Below are 19446 nucleotides of genomic sequence, written 5' to 3'. Positions count from 1 at the left end.
TCCTCTCAGGTGCTCAGTCTTATAATGGTCTTCAGTGGTGAGTCCTGTCTCTGAAGCTAATCCTCAGCTCCAGCTTCTAGAACCTTCCCATAGAGTCCCTCTGTCTCTGCCTCAAGACTTCTCTCTGCTGGTTGATGACCCTGCTGTTGGTACCTACGTGACAGAATGCCTGATGTTTGGAGGTGCTCTGTAGTCATTGGCTAAAGTCCTTGCTGTGAGTGGCTGGGCCAGGAATAGACCGTCTGGGTGGTGCCAGTTCTTGGCCACTGGGATTATGCTGGTGATGCTCTCTGGAGCCCCCAACCCGCGTCTGGCATCCGCTTAGTAGGGAAAGACAACAGTCCCAGTCCCCAGTGGAGGGTAAGTCTCCATCCCTCTCCTAGGAGACACCAGATATTGTCTACCCAGAAAAATAAAGGACAGAGGTCATCTGCTGCCATTCAGAAGGCCCTCCATGTGAACACCAGTGGCCATTTCAGCTTCTCTCCGGCTGAAGACTAAGCAGCTATTGTAGCCTCTTTTGTCTCCTTGTTATCCCTAACAAGGGAGGCTGCAACACCTGCTTAGCCTCACTGAAGAGCGGACTTAACACCCAGTACCATGCTGCCCAGTTGCCAGAAACACCACCCCAAGGGCTCGAGGTGTTACTTTCACATAAGACTGTGCCCTAAAAGACTCTACAGGGGAAAGGGTGAACCAAACGTATTCCAAGGTTGCCTTGAGACTCCTGAACATGTACACAACGTCCAGGTGTGTGTGTAGTTACATCCACTAGGAGTGGAGGGTTTCTGCAGGCATCCCCTAGCTAGCGGGAGCCACGGGAGCTTGCTCCTGCACACCACCTGTCTCAGGTTTCCTGTTACTAGGGCGGCATCCACACATTTCTTTACAACAGCCGCCAATCAGTATTTCTCAAAGGAGTTAAGGAGCCGTTCCAAGCCATCCCTTTACAACCACACTGAAAGGTAGCAGGAAGAATTGTGGCTCGCAGCCCAAACCTCAAGACTCAAATGCAACTCGATGTCCCTGATTAATGGGCTTGGTTGTTTGAATCAGATGCCTGCCCAGCGGGAGAATAAAGAAAGACTTCATTAGTCAAACCAATGGAACCTGAGCTCAACTGTCAGCCAGAGAGGCTGAGAGCTGCACACACGGAAGCAGAAAGACAGCACGCATGTGTATCACACACAGGAACAGAAACATAAAAGCCACGAGAGAGGGCGGGGCCCCGCCAGGCTGCTGAGTACCATCCCAAAGCCACACACACAATCAAGGGGGGCTGTTCTAGAACCTTCTGTTTGGGCTTAGAAAGAATGTGTTTATTCTACCCCCATCCCAGTGAAGGTAGCCTGTTGAACCCTATGTGATGCTGAAAATGGCCCACTGGGCTCGGCTGGCAGTGACTCCTTTGTAGCATCTGAGCCTGGGTGGGGTGATGTAGTGGAGGGGCAGATGTTCATCCGGAGCAATGACCCAACTCCTTCTGAATCCTCAACCCCATGAGTGATTAAGGGAGAGGGAACGGTACACCCACGTTCAGACGCTGGCCACACTGCCCACCCTCTGGCCACCTCTGTTGACCAGTTTGGGTTTTAATGGAGCTCTGCCTGCCTTTGAGGTAGTCCTGGCAAAGGGCTGGAGGAAACAGAGCAGAGACCTGAGCTTCCTTCTGGAAGCAAGCATGGGCCTGGTCCTCCCCTGGTTTCTTTATGTGTCCTTAGGAGGGTGTGTCATAAGTTGCATGGTAGCCATGGCCTTGGCTCTGCCGTAGTCCGGTGACAGGATGGTGACAACATGGTTGTAGCCTAATAGGTGTGGCAGAGGCCATGCAGGTCCCCTCTTCTCGACTGCATAGGTAGCTCCCCAATGGTTTTTCTTGGCCAGCACTGGACCACACATCCCCAAGCTGATTTCGAACTTACCTTGGAGCGAGGTTAGCTGACTTGGCTCCCACGGGCAGCTCCAGCCCTTCCCCAGGCTTGACCGATTTCCCCCTGTTCATCTGCTGCAGAATGGAGTTTAACTCACTAATGACATTTGCCTTTGGGCCTGAGAGAATTGGGCTTTTGACCTCTGTAACATCACCCCACAACTTGGAGGTCCTTGGCTGGATGACCTTTGCCACACCGGCCTGGGCACTGCCGGGCGGGGGCGGGGGTGCAGGTGGGGGGATCACAAAGCCATCTGTGTCCTCTTCTGGGAGCGTGTCTTGGTAAAGTGCGTTGCTTTTGTGAACGATGGGCTTCATTTTTGGCTTTGGAGGTACTGGGGGCTTGTCAACCACAAAGGCTTGCCCGTCTGCATAGACTGTGCAAGTATCCATGCTCTCCCCGCCCTCTGAAGACAGCGTGGAGATGCTGGACACTGTGGAGATGGTGCTGGTTGTCTCCAGGTGGTGGTCGCTGCTACTCCGGCTGTCCACCTCCTCGATCCCCGAGTCGGTGACCGCGTCAAAGCTTTCGGGGGGTGGCAGGAATGAGGAGGGCAGACAGTTTGAGATGCCGGCTGGCTTCTTACTGTCTGTAGAGTTGGCTGGTTGGCTGGAGTTCAACGAAGGGGGCTGAGGGGTGTCACTTTTCTTCTGCTTGACCAGGTCAGCCAGAGCGGGAACTGAAGCTGCCCGGTCGTCGGGGATATCAAAACTATTGGCGAATTCCAGGGGAGGAGGCAATGGTTCTGTGAAAAGAAAGTCCTCATCCAAGTCCACGGACGCCAGAGGGGGAGGGGGGATGCGGAATGGCAGAATTACTGCCTCTTCCACGGAGCCCGCTGCCACGATGGTCCTGCCGGGCGCAGCGGCGGGCTCCGGGGCAGCGGAGATCTGTAAAGCACCTTCGGTTTTGGGAACGCCTTCTGGCACTGTGGAGGGTGAGTGGTCTGGCTTTGTATCCCCATCCTCTCTGTCCTCCTCTTCCTCCAGGGGTGGCCCCGCCACGGGAATGTCCACTGTGTGCACCATCAGTAGGCCGGCTGACTTCTGCTGGGCAGTGTCCACGATGTTGATCAGCATGTTCTTCTTGTCGTCAGCCCTCCGGTCCTTGCTCAGGTCCGTCTCATACTTGTTCTCTGTCTCCTGCCTTCGCAGGGGACCCCTGGTGTTCTGTCTGGTGACCGGTGGAAAGCCGGACTCCACACTGGGCCGCATTTTGGTATCGATGTAGAGAGGCTTGTTAAGGTCGGCCTTGGGGGCCTCCCCCTTGTGTCCTTGCTGGGACTCCTGCATGGCTCGGTCCCTGGCGGACAGTGCCAGGGCCAGCGGGGAGCTGGGGTCGAGCAGCCGCCCCGTGAGTGGGTGCACGTAATTCTCAGGGCTGGCTGGGCTGCTGCTCTTGAGGGCGGCTGCTGGGCCACTTTCAGGCCCCTTGGCTTTGGATGTGGAACTCAGGGGTCCCCCAGCCTCCCCCTGAGCACCAGCCTCACCACCACCTAGGAAGTGGTTCTCCAGCTCCCTGGGCGCTGCTCCAGGGGTAGGCAATAGCGGCTGTTCCGTTTCATCCTCATCATCAAACCCACCCTCCTCGGGAAACTTGGAGGGCTGCATCCGGGGAGCAGGAGGCCCCAGACCCACGTCCTCATCTCCCAGGTCGGTGGAGAGGAAGGCCGGGGAATTCCTCCTGGCTTCCAGACGCTTCTCCCGGTCACGCACGGCCCCAGCGATGGCTGCCGCGAAGGGGCTGCTGACGGTGAGGCTGTCATCTGGCCGCAGCTGGCCGGGCTCAGTGGCCTGGGGGTCGATCTCCATGCTGCTCCCCTGGCTGCTCTTGCCGCTGCTGCTGGTGGAGGGTTCCTTGACTATGATGGTTGGGATGGGGATGGAGCACGTCTTCTCAGGGCTGTCCTCCACGTTGGACTGCTTTACCAGCATGCCCTTCCGCCTGGCTGGCTTGGCAGGGACATAGACGGCCTTGCTGGCTATCTTTCCCACCTCCGAGTACGGGTTCTCAGGCATCTGTCCCCGCTTGGTGCGGAAGGCAGCCTGTGGGGCGGGGCTGCGGCTGTAGACGTCTTCTGAGTCCAGGGAAAAGCGGTCCAGCTCTCTCCTGTAGAACATCCCCTTTTCCCGCATCATGGTGGCCACAGTGTCAGACCTGGTGGCTGGGGGCACCTTGGCGACGGGGTTCTGGTTGAACGCAGGCTTAATTGTCCCATAGACTCTTGGAGTCGGGGACCTGGGACAGTTGTATGTGGTGGGGGAAGGTGGAGGGGGAGAGGGGGGCACAGACTGTGGCGGAGGGGGGATGTCCTCAGAAGTGTCTGGCATGGACAAGCTTCGGGTGAACTTCAGCATTGGGGGAGCCAGAAACTGCCGCTCTTCCTCTGTTATCCCTGCAAGCAGAGAACACAGTGTGTTAAGCCCGGCGACCACAAAGCGCACTGGAGTCCTCAGGACTGTGCAACACACTGTGTCTCCACAAACTCAGACAGTAGACAATTGTTAGGAAGCACGGCACAGGCCAGGATGCTGTGGTTAGTCACACGCCTTCTAGGAGCCAGAAACAGAAAGACAGGCATTCGGTGTGATGAACGCATTTAGGGATTTGCTTCTCTGGGGGCATACTGTGGTGTCTGGGGTGAGGTGAGGGTGGCAAGTGTCCAAAACAAGGCCAAGCCCTGGCAACATGAACCCAAAGTTGTGGCCGTGGGTACGAGTGTGCAGGCGGCATCCGTCTTTGCATTGTTCAGGCCTGGTGAGGGCTCCTAAGGGAGTGAGGCTCTCATCTGACTCCCTGAGGGGCCATATGAGTGGCTAAAGGTCAAGGTTGCTGTCCCTCCTGTTCTGCCTAGTGGTGTCCCAAATGTGCAAGGAGGAGCTGCTACTGTCACTGTGTGGTTTTCTCCAAGGGAACATTGACCAGTTTCGTCACCTGCCCCTTCTGGGCCACACTAAAGGCTCTGTATTGGTTGAGTTTCTCAGCCCTCAGCAGGTGGCTGGCTTGAAAGATAGGGCCATTCTGTCATGGACTGTGTCCATGAGGGGAGGGAGACTTGATTTCTCCACCTAGTCTTGGGGCATGGTAGCTACAGGATGCTGCTCAGCTATTCTGTGCTGGCTGCCCATCTCCAAAGAAGCTCTGACGAGGGCCTGCAGGACTCTCTGGAGACCTGAGGTTGACTGCCAGAGTTAACCAAGCTTGGGTGGCTTGGCACAAAGGCAGAACCATGTTTGAGACCTGACTGGCGAAGAGTGTGTGTGACCACAAGTGGGGATGTGGCTGAGGGCACAGTGTGACTGGGCTTTCTCTGCGGGTATGTGTCAGCTGATGTGACAGCACAGCCTAAGACATACAGACAGAAGCAGCGTACACAGCGCAGACACTAAGGATGAGTTCTCAACACGGGGAGCATGCAGGTTTTCAGAGGCAACAAAATGAATTACTTGAAATAATAAAAAAAAAAGAAAGAAAGAAAGAAAGAAAAAAATCCCAGGACAAACTACAGTCACTGATTCCATGAAAACTTCCATTTGATAAGGGTATTCCAAATTGAACATACTCCTGTGAGAGGCTAATTTGGCATCTCAGAGGTCTCTTGCTGAAGGAGCTCTCTGTGGACCACTCACTGTGAGGTGTCGCCTAACGGTGACATTCCCAAGGAGTAATAAATAATTTAAGAATACCCCCTATAAAGTAAACTGGGACACATTCAAGTTACAGATTCCAAACTGGGGGAGGGTGGGGGTTCACTGACCTGATAGAAAGATTCTGCTGTCTGACAGGAGGAAATCAACTGTTATTAGCCAGAAAGATCCAGGAATACAACAAGGTGTGTGTACAGCTATGCCCGGCCCTGAGTGTGCCAGGGGTGGGCGGGCCACCCAAGCTGCAGACACCACCATGGTCCTTACTGCCTAGATGCCGCCTCCTGCCTCCTCCTCTGACTAAAAACAGCCGTGCCATGTCACTGGCAGCATCACCAGGAGGAGCTTCCGGAACACACATAGCTGTTGTGTTCCTGGTGGTGCCTTGCTGAGGCAGGAGGCTGCAAACCCCTTCTCTTTACATGGTAAGGCTCCACCGTGCTTAGCAGTAGCCTAGGCTTCCAGACAGTTTACATGGGAAGGACCACACTGAGGTTTTTCCTGTCTTGAGCTGTCAGGTTTACCTTGCCCTGTCCGAGCCAGTGAAGGAAATGGGATGTTAGCGAGGAATGTAAGCTGCTTTCTTACACACAGCGTTTCAGACCTGACCCGACCACCCGGAGAAGTATGTCCCTTGAGCTCAGCCTATGAAACATTGACTGGAGGGGTCTGCCCATCCTCCCACCCTCCTCCCTGCTTCCCCGGCTGCTACTGTGAGTAGATTAGAGAAACCACCATAAAGGAAGGTTTCGTACCCCATCATGTTCAAGACTTTGCCTGTTGGAGAGAAGCTGGGGACCTGCCCCCTGGTAGGCAGTCCCCGTGGGGAGTGGCTAGAGTTTAGGTTCCAAGGCAACCATGGGGCTTGGAGTCAGGAGCCCAGAACCCCTGAGGAGCTGAGGGCTGTGTTTGAAAGCTTAGGGGCAACGTCTTCGGGTGGAGGGTCACGCTTCTTACCTATCGATTTCTGCCTTCGCATCGTACCTCGAGGGAGGCCCAGAAATGGGCCTTTCGGGCTCCCAGGGACCGTGGGCGTCATTACAGCAATCCCTTGGCGCTCGTACACGGACTGCAAACCAGAGAGCCAGGTGAGGTGCATCCCTGGGAGCCCCATCCATGGTGACAGGGCCAGAGGCGACAGGAAGCTCTGGGAGCTTCAGGTATCAATCACCATGGCTTCTTCAGGCCACGCCCTCCCCATATTCCTTTTAGCTCCTGTGCATTGGATGCCAGCACACCCAGACTTAGTTAGCCATACTCTGCTGAGACATTTCCCCGGCCAGTCAGCAGAGAAGCTCACGGAGAACAGAACCAGGATGGCTGGCTCTTGGGGAAAGGCACAGTGTGGTAGGCAGTGGGGTCTGATCCAGGCCATGTCCCGCCTCAGTCCTCATACCCTGTGACCTTGGTCAAGTCCTCAGTTTGGATTCTGTTTTCCTCTTCCAGGCACTATAGAGGTGTCCAGGTACCAAACCTGTGCATGTGAGTAGGGTTCCTGACCTGTGAGAACTGCCAAGCAACCCTGGAAAGTGTCACAGAGACTGCAGTGGGCTGTCTCTCCTCTGGCTGAAGGTGGACTCTTAGAGAGTATCTGCCTGCCCCCTCATAGCTGGTTCACCTATGCTGTTTTGTCTGACAGTCTGAAGTGGTTGGCCAGCTATGCTCCACAGCCTGGGGGAGGCTTGGGGAAGATTGGCCACTAAGGCTCACTAAGAACACATCTGTGGGTGTACTCTGACAGACTTCTACCCACCTGACCCTGGAATCCGAGGCAGGGAAGGTAGGATGCTGGCCCCTTGGAGGCCAAAGGAACCTGTCCAATGGGGTTATCAGGTTGGAGAATATCAGGGCAGAATACAGGTGTGTTGAAGGCCAGGGTTCCTCCCTATGTGATTCTGAGGGGAAGGAGTGAGTATCTGAACCTTGGGGGTGTCTATTTTATTGCTTATCTTATGAAACTCTTACCAAATTCATGGCAAGTGTAGGTGTCACTGTGTTAAAAGGGCCGGATTAAACCAAGCCAGTCTGAAAGTGAGTCAGAGAAAATACTCAGCTATGTGGTGGGACAGTTAGTGCTCAGACCTGGCACTGGACTGTGATGGTGGCCAGAAACCAGAAGGAGGTACCAAGGGGTTCAAAGATCTCACTTTTGTCCAGGACTTATCCCTGACTCCTGGGAAACTTGTCACCTCTTTATTGGGAGTGCCTTTTACTTGGGGTGAGTGGGCACAGCAATAGCAACTGCTGTGAGCTGGCATCTGGTGCCTCCCATGCACAATGAAGACCAACACATTAAGCCACTTCCCTTCTAAGGATGATGTCACCCCACCTTGGAGCACAAGGTGGTTTGTGCAGAGGACCACAGTGCGTGAGGCTCTGCTGCAGCAAGGAGCACTGTCTGAGGAGCACTCCCACTGCCCCTATGTCCAATGTCTCTTTGTTGGACACATGGAGGGACACCCTCAAGGCTTGGGACTTGGTGGATAAACCCAGGTAAAGGTGGCATACGGGAGTGGTGAGGCTTGCACTTCAGCCTAGTAACTGACTTGCTCCAGGTCTGCACTGGATCAGTGTGCTAGCCCCTGACAGTGGGCTCTGACCATGTGCAGAGAGGGCTTGTGAAGGCCAGCTACTGAATTGGCCTGCCGCTCTCTGCATGCTGAAACTTCTGCCTGCCTGTCCACTAGCTAGGCCAGCCCAAACCCGACCCGGTTCTGCTCACTCACGTTCACATCAGAGGCAGCTGGAAAGCACCGGCTTGTGGGCCGCTGCTTGATGGTTGCCACCCTGGATTCTATGGCCACGTTCTCTGCAGTCCTGGAGGGCTTGGAGGCTGGGACTATCTCTTCCGGTTTATCTAAAAGACAAAGTACGTTTTGGAGTGGTTTAGTCTCATGGAAGCCTGGAGGGTGGATGGGCTCAGTTAGGAGAATTGAGGCATGCAGCCACTGTTCACGTGCCCGGGCTATCAGGGAGGCTGTGGTGTGGGGAGCAGGCATGCACCTATGACCCCTCCACATGTCCCACTAGGGTGTCCACCATACATCCCCTTGCCTGTCTGAGGTGTGTAATTAACTGGAGAAAGATAGCAGGAGACCTCCTCATTTCAGCCTGCCCCCTTGGAGAGTCCTATACCACCTAGGACCTGTGACTCAGCCATCTTCAGGTTTGACAAATGGGATTTGTTATTGATAAGTGTTAATTTTAGAATTACTATTAGAGCTAGTGTCTCATTGTGTAGCTCAGGCTGGCCTTGAACTTTTGTTTCTCCTATGCCAGTCTTCTGAGAGTTGACATTACAGGTCTGTGCCACCAGGCTCGAGTGCACGCATGGACACACACAGACACACACACAGACACACAGACACACACACAGACATACACACACACACACACACACACACACACACACACACACACACACACACACACACACACCCCACACAGTCCTTTTTGTAACTATGTGCTGTACAGGGAACTTTCTATTTATTCTTCCCATGTTAGAACATTCCTAGTTCTAGAAAGTAAAAACCAAATCTCACGGAGTCCTGGGAAACGGAAAAACAAAATAAACAAACACAAAATAAAATACCAAGAGATTTTTGTTTAAAAAGTTTTGAAAACCAAAACTTGTTCTAGAATGACCCTGATACCCAGTTTAGCTCTATGACAGTAACTGAGATCCTGAGACCAGATAGAAGGCTCTGTCTACGGTCGTCAGAACACAGGGACCCCACTCCCTGAGACCTGCAGTCAAAGTCCCTCAGTCCCCAGAGGCACTTGCCAAAAGGTCCTAGCTGTCCCAGGCTGTTTTTGTAAGATGCACTGGGTCAGGATGAAGTTTATGGGAAGCCATGGCTGTGAACACCTTCCACATGGATCCTTTTGAGGTACAGGAGATTCTTAGCTTCTAGAACATTCCTTGTACGTGCCCAAGTCCTTTCAGGCAGGCTTTGCTTATTTCTGGGGTCTGGTGGCTCCACTAGGTTCTCTGACTGAGCTACCGAGTCATTAAAATACTACTTGGCAATGGTGGTTTATCGGGAGGAGCTGACCCATTGGCTAAGCTCCCAGAGCCACAGTAGTGCTCAGCACTGGAATGAAGCATACTGTCTAAGAAGCCAGGCTAGAGCCAAGATCCCCCTGAGTCTGAGGAGGAGGGTGCGCTGTGATTAGGGGGATATCCATCCAATGGAAGTATCCATCATGGACCCTCTGACATCCTGGGAAGATGGCTAATTCTAAACCAGTGTTGATGCTAGCAGTCCACAGGTGATGGCTGCAGTCCAGATGTGGCCCATGCCATATGGTCCTGCATGACCTCGGAGTCTTTCACGTGTGTGAAGAATTTAAAAAGGATAAAGACTGTAGAAGAGACCTCAGGCCTGCAGAGTCCATGGCTGACTCTGATGTCTGGGACCTGTAGGCTCGTCTAGCCACAGGTCTCTTCCTGGGCCAGAATCCAGTCTTCAGGGATTGGTCAGGCAATTGCTCAGCTCCCATCTCCAGTGGCAGTGAAGACACTCAGAACTCAAATCAGCCATGTTCTTGGCCCTTGAGTCTCGAAACCCTTTCCTGTAACCACATCTTCACTATCCTGGGCCTGGGCACTTGTGCTGGAGTGTCCGTCATCTTCTTACTGACCTTCCACACTGGAAGACTGCTTCCCACCATGTGATACAGGCCATGCTCAGCTGCCTCCATCTCCAGGGGTCCAGGTGACTCTTACGGCTGAGATCAAACTTCTTTCTGAGTAGCCCCCACTACCCACCTGCCAGTTGGTGGTGGCTTGTGTGGCCTGCTTTGATGAGCTGGCGAGGACACACTGGCCTGGCTTGATCCTCACCCCTACCCCATGTGCTAGGTCTCTTGGCACTCATGACTTGGCCTAGCTTTAGCTGAGGTGTGGCCTTGGCAAACCCACAGTGCATTCTTTCAAGGAAGGAGATCTCTCTAGCAGTGGAGAGCTATGTCCCACCACTGCAGCAGGCATTGGGCAGAAAATACAGCATTCACTCTGGGAAACGACCCTCTGCCCCTCAGTGATACTTGCTTTGAATCCACAGAGGCTTAGCGTGGGGACACACCATCCTAAGTCTTGAATGTGGGTCAAGTGGAAGCCACCGAGTTATGAAGACTGTAAGGGTGTTTTACATGGAATGCTCTGGAGACCTGCAAAAATCTAGCTACCTCCAACCTGTATAAACCTTGAGATGTGAAGGCCCCTCCTGGCGGGATGGGTAGCCCAGCCTGCTTTCTCTGTGAGTGGCTGGGAAGAACTATCAAGTAGAGGTGTGAGTGAGCTCTAAGAAGCTCCTGTTTTTGTTGAACTCAGTAGCTAATGGTAGCAGCTAGGCAAGGGAAGGTTGTGGGCGAGATGACGCTTGGAGGATCAGGTAAGAGGCACAGGATTCTGCTAGGAAGGCCCTGGGCACAGGCTCAGCATGAGGAGGTGGTTGGCCAGAGTCTGCTGTGTATGGCCTGAGTCTGGGCACTTAGAGGGCAAAGGACACTAGAGGAACACATGAGCTGAAGAACTGTGGCATCACTGAGAATCTCCCTGGCAGGGGCTGGCAGTGTGAGCATTCCCCCCTGGTGGCATGTGGGTCTACTGCCTGGCATGTGGGTGCCTGAGGTATCTCCATGTGCCCAGCAGGAGTGGGTAATAGGCTGTGATTTGAGACTTCAGGGCCTTGGATAAGGGTCTCCCATGATGGTTCTAACCGTGTCGGACTTTGAGTCTTCAACCTGATTTGCTCGGCTGTAGGAAGAACAGTCTTTCACAGAGAGCACAGCTGGAGGGTGCTCCTGTCAGGGTGACAAGTCACCAACCTCACTTAGCTGGCTGAAGACCAGAAGCAGGGCTTGTGGAGTCCGTAATGTGATAGTGCTGGCGTGCTTGTGTCTTGGGTTGAATGTTGGCCTGTTCTCTTGAGCTCTGCCTCTCCCTTCTCCCTTAGGAGGAAAGCTTTATGAGCCTGTCAGATGAAGGGCTCCAGATCTTCCAACCTTGGTGCTGTTGGTGTGAGTCAGATGACAGAGGGGTCTTCAAGTTGTTCCTCAAATTTGCTGACCATTGGGAACTTGAGACTTGACCACACAGACTCCAACTTTGGGATCTTATTGACAGGAAATAAAGGCTTTAAAGGAAACTGTTGTATGATTGGCTTCTGAGGAGGAGGTTTAAATTTATAAAGGTCTAGGTCTGGAGCTGTACAGATTGCTGAGGAGGACAGGCCCTTCCAGGGCTAACATGAGGTTTGGTGACTGAATATACCCACACAGACACACATGAAAGAGGTTCTGGGTTACAAAACAACCCAGCCGTGAGCTGAGTTCTCAGTCTCTAAGCAAGCTTATGGTCTCTCACAAGGCAGATGTGTTTGTTGCTCATGGGCTACATATCATAGACTTTCAGGAAATCAGGAGTAAGAGGGGGTTAGGGGAGGAAGAGAGGGATTGTGGGAGGGAGGGAGGGAGGGAGGGGAGGCAGGTTTGTCAGGCTCCCTGAGGTGGCTTAAAGCCACGTTTCTTAGCCTGCCCTGCCTGTCACTGCTCCTCCCAATCTGTGGGTTTGCCTGGGCCATAGGCAGCCCCAGAGGTTGCAGCAGGAAGCACTAGAAGGTATGTCCACTGTCCTTAACTTGAGGCACTTGTTGCTTTCCATGTGATATCCACCAGATGTCATGGCTCTGTGGGAAGAAGTCACAAATGCTGGGGGAAGGAAAATAACCCCAATGGCTAAAGCAAAGGAAGAGCTGGGACTGGTCTAGCACTGCATCCCATGGCACGGTCCTGAGGGAGTCTTCCAGGCACCTCCAATTCTCCAGGCAGTGAGTGGAAGCCCTGTTGAGGTGCTCTGTCCCTTGGCCACATACAAGGTGATACCAGAGCCTAGCAATCAAGCCTTAGCCAGAGCAGGATCCCAGCTGTCTCTCACAGACTACATTGGATCTCTGAGAGAGCAAGATCAAGTGTTCTAGAAGCATTTACGAAGCCAGCAGCAAGATTCCTGGGTGCTCATGGCATCTGAGATAGCTGGAAATTTATCTCTCCCCAGCCACCATGTTTTCCCCTTGGTGTCTCAGAGCCAGTAGCCCACTCCCTCTGCAGGACAGTGCCACGACACCCATCTCGGGGTGAGGAAGCACTGGCCGTTCCTCTGCAACTCCGCTACCAGGATGAAAAGCCAAAATGTTGCCTTGTCATCTGAGCAACTAGAGAGGGCTGCCTCCTGTCTGCTCTCTCAAGCAGTGAAGTGTGGGTATGCAGCCTGGGCCCCTGTGGACCTGTAGACCACAAGGCTTGTGCCTGGAAAGGCCTGTGTGCTTATCCAGGGGTGACCAGCAAGTCATGGTCACATAGCTCATTCCACCGCTCACTCTGCCTGGTTGCCTCTGTCTCTATTCATACTTCAGCTGCCCTGGGCTGGTGTGTCTGTGGTTGTTGGCCATGGTGATTTTTCTCACCATGAGGCACCAGGGCCAAAAGCTCAGTGAAAACCCAGCGTCTCTAAGTCAGTGTGGCTGGTGGGGTGGATACAGGGTTAAGGATGCCTCACTCGATTTGAGAAAGGTTTCCTGTAGCTCAGGCTGGTCATAAACTTGTGATCTTTCTATCTCCCGTGTCCATAGTGCTGGGATTACAGGCATACGCCACCACCCCTAGCTAAGGCTATTAACTTTCAGTAAACTCCCAGGACTATAAACAATAGCTTAGAAGGATGATAGCTTTGTTCTGGGGGCTGGGCACCCACCATTAGGGTTAGCAGGGCCAGGTTCTATCTGTAGGCAATTGGGGACAGCCCTGCTTCTGGAGGTCCTAGTAGTCTCTAACACTTCCTAACTCTCCTTCTCTTCTCATAAGGACACCAGTCAGTGGTTCCTTTAGGGTACACCTAACCTGTCGTGACCTTGTCTTGGCTGCATCGGCAAAGACCTTATTTCTAAATGTGGTTTAGTTCATAGTCTCTGGGTAAGCAAAGACTTGCAGGGGGCAGGGCCACTCTTCAGCTCAGGGCATCTGGGAAGAGCAAGTTCTTCCTTCACTCTGGACTGCCTCCCTGGCGTGTACTCCCTTCCAGGTAAGCAGCCCTCCCAGAGAGCCTGGACAGGCTGTGGGAGGCACTGCAGTCAAGGCACCGTGTGCCCACGCTGCTCCAAGCCATGCATGGCAGGTGCTGGTGTACCAACTGAGTGAAGGAACCAAGTTGGCAGGGGCTTCTGCAAGATAAGGCGAGAGACACTGTGGCCGTGGGAACAGGGTGCCCTGAGTCCCTTCTCTTCAGCTGACCGCTGGTTCCACTGACATCTCTCCACCCTCACCCCTCTCTGCTCTAGCCCCAGGTTGGAGGTTTCTTCTCAAACGCTTTGTTCTGCTCACATGGAAGGCATTTTCCACTGTCTGAGACTCATCTTTCTTCGAATGGATTCGTCTGGTGCTGGCTAAAAAAACCTCTGTCTCCAGCTGTTGCAGCATTTCAGTGGGATGGCACTGAACTAGGACAGGGACAGGGATGGGACAATGAGCTCTGGTAGGGCACCCTGGAAGCCTACAGTAGTGGCATGCCTCATCTGACGGGCTACAGTTGGGTTTGGCCTTTGATAGGGGTGGGATGCTTATATAGGAACATAAATACAGGACCTCTGGGAAGAAGGGTAGGCTTTGACTGGACATCAGCCATACCCTGGGCATGGGGAGGACCCTAGGGAGCCTGCTGGAGTTCCCTGTGCTGCCCAATGTGGTAAAAGCTTGGATAGCTGTAAAGATCATTGCTAGTCCTGAGTTGACCATGCTGGCAGCTCCAGGGGACCTGCTCTGCCCTGAGGCCGATCCTGCTGGATTCGGGCATTTTGGATCCCCGTGTCAGCATCTTAGAAGCTAGGTCTACACCAGGCTTCAGACTGAGCTCAGCAATCATTAGGGACCTCCCAGGCCTAATTAGGGACCACCTCATCCTTGGGGAATGATGTTTTAGAATTGTACTTTTGGGTCACAGGCTGTATTTGGTTGAGTGTTGAGTGTGAGTCATGAACAGTCAGGGGTGTACATCTGTAATGGGATGCTTCTGAGGGAGGCAGGATTGGTTCCTCATGAGATTTGTGTCATGCCCTCTCCCTTCTCATGGGAGCCTGGGGACAGGCAGTGAAAGGCCCACAGTATGAGAGGAGCTGAAGAGGAACAATGTCTGGGATCCCCTTGCCTGCACCCCAGTCTGTTCAGTGGCTGGGCAGTACACATGGATGTCTCTGGCCAGCCCCACAGAAGAGGAGTCAACACACCTGCAGGCAGCAGGCACAGCAAGAGTCCTCCAAGATCCTGGCTGCGTTGTCAGTATTGATGTGGACACAGATTGGGGGACTTACAAATAGGTCGAGGGGGTCACAGACAGATGCCAAGCAGACCAGACAGACCAGAACAGGGTACAGCACAGGGAGGGTCTCTTGGGTAAGAACCCCCCAAATAGGGAAGATGACACAAGGCTCACAGCACACGCTGGGCTTTACACAGTGGTCATGAGGGAATTTCTCTTCTACTGGGCAAGAGCATGGGGACAGACACTTCCCTTACCCTTCTTCTTCCGGACTGAGGCTTGCAAACAGAAAGGGAAGCGTGTGAGCCACCCATGGTGGCGCCCTCCCACAGTGGCCCGCACCCGGGGGGAGTCAACTCAGTGATCACAGGACACAGACATGGGAAGCAGCGTGGAGAGCACTGGGAGTGAGAGGCAGGGTCCAGAGTAGCCCCACAACTTGTCCTCGGTTGCTCTTTTTTCTTGTCCCACCTCCTGTGTGACACTGAGGAGGCTTTCTTTCCTACTTTGGCCCCTGTATCTCACCAGCACTCCACAGGTGGGACTGAAACTCATGAGGTGGGGCAGGAGTACAGGAGGGGTCCTTTAAAAGGGCATGGAGGCCCTGGGAGCTGGAGGCCCTGGGAGCTGGAGGCCCTGGGAGCTGGAGACAGTCCCTGGATAATGAATTCCTAGGGAACATGGTAGCAACCTCTTCAGTAGGGCAGGCTGGTCTCAGCCCATTGTAAGTAGGGCAGGCATTCTGTCATGGGGACACCATTAGAATGTCCCCAGTGGAATGTTTGAAGGAATATGATAGAGTTGGGGCATGGCTGGAAGAAGAGGTACTCCAGTTTCTGGGTGGAGAAACGTTCTCGTGTCAGGGTTCCCTCTTCTAGAAGACTGACAATTTGAGGCGAGCTTCAGATTTCCAGAAAGCAGCAAGAAAGACAATGCTTGACACGAGCAAGGGGGCGGGGGTACTCCACGCTGGTGGGACACATGGGTTTCCCACACAATATTGTTGGTTGTTGGTGACATCCAGGCAGGACACCACCAAGAATTACTAGCATTACATCTGAGTGGTTGCTTCTGTGCCAAGGAGCCCAGCCCCACCAGCCCTCCTCGGGGACAGTGCTTCCTCTCACAATCTGTGTCTCAGAGTCACCCTCTTTGTGGAGATCGCCTGGCTACCTGGTGGCACCTGGGTGACACACAGGACATAGCTCTTAGTCGCATCAGAGTCATCCCTTATCTTAACAGCTCCAACAACGGCTGATGATCCCCCTGTAGCATCTACGTCCAAAGGGACAAATGGCCAAGTCTATTTAACAAGGGTCTTTCAGAGTGCTGGGTGTGCTGAGATTCTCTGAAGAGTCCCAGAGGGCAGGGCCTTCGGTGGTTGGAGAAAGCTAGAGGCCATGCTGAGGTGGGGTCAGTGAGGGTGCCCGAGGCAGCAGCGATGCTGCTAAGGGGCCAGCGGGTCTGCTTACCTTTATCCACTAGTGAGAGGCCCAAAAAGTCAAAACAAAACGATGTTAGATAAACAGAAAGAGAAACAGTCCCATCCCCGTAGATCCCACCTCGGTCCCCACTAGAGACGCCAAGCCAATCGGGGAGCTGTAGAGCGTGCAGGGGCGGGGCACATTCAAGCCAGCCAGCAGGAGCTCATGCATTGGCTGAGGGCTGCAGGGCGAGGTAGCCTTACCGAGTTCCTCCAATTCCGCTGTCATGGACTTGGAACGCAGGGTGAGGGCCGTGGTCGGAGCCCGCTTTGGAGGTGGGGGAGCTTGACAGGTAGGCAGAGGCAGAGCAGGTATGAGAACCTCCACAAGGCTTCACTCCACCCTATACCCACCTCATGCCCTTAGCTTTTGGACACAGGAAGAATCTGAGAGGCAGAGCCCCTCCAATCTGTGTTTTGTGGGGGAAGCTGACAGGTGGTTAGGGGATGTTGTCACAGTTGGGGTGCCACGATTGGTGGCAGCTCTGGGTTCTCAGGATGGAGTTCTCAGGTGCTCTGGGCTGGGGGGTGAGGGTGGGGCTCAGGCTCTGTTCTGTCTGTGCGAATCAGTCTGGGACAGGCCGGTGGAATAGGTGGTTCTGTCACTACCTGCCAGGTTGTCAGGGCAGTGACACAGGCTTTGCTGGAGCTGGGGATCAGGCCTGTTGGTGACCAGGAATTGTCATCCCCTTACCCACTCACTGTGGTCTCAGCTGTTTCCAGCCCTCTTTTCTAGACAGCCCTGCTACTGAGTGAATCTCGCTATGGGCTTTTCGACATCCTCTCCTAGCTGTCCCCGGCACTTTGACAGAGTTGCTTTAGGGACAGCTGGCTAGAAGGACTCTTATCCCCCACATCTGCTGTACCAATGGGGCAGGGGCATGTGTTCTGAGGTTGGTGCCTGTCTGCTGGCCCAGCTATAACCTCCCTTAGTAGAATGGTAACTCAGGTTCAATGTCATGGCCTTAGACACAAACTTAAATGTCACACCGTGGCCTTGGTGTGAGCTGAAAAGAATCCTGCTCTCTTCTCCACGGCCCCTGCCTCCCACCTTGCACCTTGAGGGACACACCTTTCTTTCTGGCTGTATCATCAGGGTCTAGATTCCTGGTCACCGTGACGACCTTAAGGACGAGGTGATTCCCTCCCTGGCGGATCATGTTCACCACCTGCCTGTGGCCCACCTTGACGACATTTTCATTGTTAACCTGTAGGGAGAGAGGCATGGCAGGTCAGCAACATGTGAGAAGAGGCAGAGGCGGTGAGGCACATGCTGCTGCTACCCTACAAGATGGTGGGGAGTGGGGTAGCTTTGGTCGATATGGATGAATATTTGCTTTGGGGAGGTCAGCACAAGTGCTGCTGTGGCTACAGGAGCTACCACACTGTGAGAGGTGGGATGCCTCATCCAGTATCCTCTGCCGGGCCCGTGGGTCCTACGGCGCAGAATTCTCAGGAGTTGTTCAGGAGACTTCCAGGGCTGCAGGAGCGGCTCTCTCCCTTCTGGCAGTGAGGCAGAAATCTGGCCCCTACTTGGCTTCTCCCATGCTTTGGCTCACTGCCTCCAGGATTCCTCTTTTATTCCGCACAGAGGCGGAAAAGCTTGACTATCCAAGGTGTTTAGAGAGATGACGCTTCTGCCCTGGCACTGCAGGGAGAGGGGAAAACTGCCCCCGTGCTCCTGGGGTAGTGGTGGTGCACACCGGGATCCCAACACTGCTGCTGTGAGCACAACCCCAGGTTCAGGAATCCTGGGTTTTCAGAGTCAGGCACTCTCCTCCCATCCCATTTGAGCAGTGGCGGGGCATCACCTTGACCTTTTGCCAAGAGCTCTTGACCCCATGGAGCAGACCTCCAGGCCTTGTTACCAAAGCCAGAGTCTTACTGAAGGCAGGTTGGAGTTTGGGCATTGTGAACACGCCAGGCCCAGCACTGTCTTCCAGTCAAGATCACCAGGGGCCAAATCTTACCCAGCAGTGCTAGACTCCACTTAGCTATTGGAATTGAAGAACTCGGACACTCATACAAATCCCCAAACCCCATCCCTACTCGGTGACATGAGTGGGTATGCAGGAGCCCCAGGCAGGACCCTGAGCTGTTATTTGCTCAGGAGCCATCCAGCCTCCTCTGGCCCTCTCATCTGCATGGACTTGTGGCCATTGCCTTTGATGCTGTTTGCTTTTGGAGGTCTGGAAGGGGACAAAATGGACCTCCCATATTGCTGCTGTCAGGGTATCATCCATAGGATATCCATGCAATCAATTCTGATTCCAGCCCCTGGGCTGGGCTTTTAGGGTTCATCCTTAAAAGACCACAAACCACATAGAGTCCATCAAACCACAAGTGTATGCCTATCGGACAGATATGGGTCCAAGGCTGGCGTGGGTACCAAGAGCTCCGCATTCACCTTGGGCCAAACTGGGGGAAAAGCCAGAAGACTGGGCCCTAAGTGTCACAAAACAGCTGGAGCCTGAAGCATGCAGCCCTGGTGACACGCACTTGTCATTACACAAATGATGTCAAAGTGCAGAAACTAATACTGAGTCTCCCGAAGGAGCCGAGCTAGGCCGAAGCTACAGGAGTGGAGCTATGGCTTCACTGGGTGTTCAGAGTTCACTGTGGCTTCACTGGCTGTTCAGGGGTTCACAGTGGCTTCACTGGGTGTTTAGGGGTTCAGTAAGCTTAATAGCCCAACAGTCACAACTGTCACAGCACAGACCTCATGTATATACATCTTACCCTAGAGGTGACTGGGGCCTTTGGGACTTATGTCCTTGTCTCATTGCTGTGACAAACACCTGACTCAGGCAGCTTAAGGAAAGGGCTTATTTGAGGACACAGCCCACTGTGGTGAATAAGGCCTGGTAGCAGGAGCACGAAGCAGCTGGTTACATTGTATCCACAGTCAGGAAGCTGGGAGACATGAACGTTGGTGCTCAGCTCCCATGGGCCCTTTTATCTAGTCCAGAGGCTCCCTCAAGGGTGACTCATCAATTCATGGATGTTTCCTACAAAGAGTAACATGGCCTGCCCCACTGTGAGGGACCATCAAGGAAGGACACAACAGCCTGC

The 19446-nt window shown here is 53.7% G+C and overlaps 1 protein-coding gene across 14 annotated transcripts in view; it reads right to left on the bottom strand.

Annotated features, from left to right (window-relative positions):
- Positions 1-19446, bottom strand: part of Shank2 (SH3 and multiple ankyrin repeat domains 2) — a 443362-nt gene that overhangs the window by 10676 nt on the left and 413240 nt on the right. For 4 of the 14 annotated variants that reach the window (XM_087605374.1, NM_201350.1, XM_087605572.1 and 1 more), the window contains 6 exon segments: positions 17447-17582; positions 16579-16659; positions 8305-8435; positions 6536-6647; positions 5689-5709; positions 1923-4326 (listed from right to left, as the gene is read on the bottom strand). In XM_087605374.1, coding sequence (XP_087461500.1) covers positions 1923-4326; positions 5689-5709; positions 6536-6647; positions 8305-8435; positions 16579-16659; positions 17447-17582 — 2885 coding nt within the window. 14 annotated transcript variants of the gene reach the window in all.

This window comes from Rattus norvegicus, chromosome 1 (assembly GCF_021556685.1).
Source record: "Rattus norvegicus strain SHRSP/BbbUtx chromosome 1, alternate assembly SHRSP_T2T, whole genome shotgun sequence".
In the NCBI taxonomy this organism is placed as follows: Eukaryota; Metazoa; Chordata; class Mammalia; order Rodentia; family Muridae; genus Rattus; species Rattus norvegicus.
The sequence above is the reverse complement of the archived record's forward strand: the minus strand, read 5'-3'. Positions and strand labels throughout refer to the sequence as shown.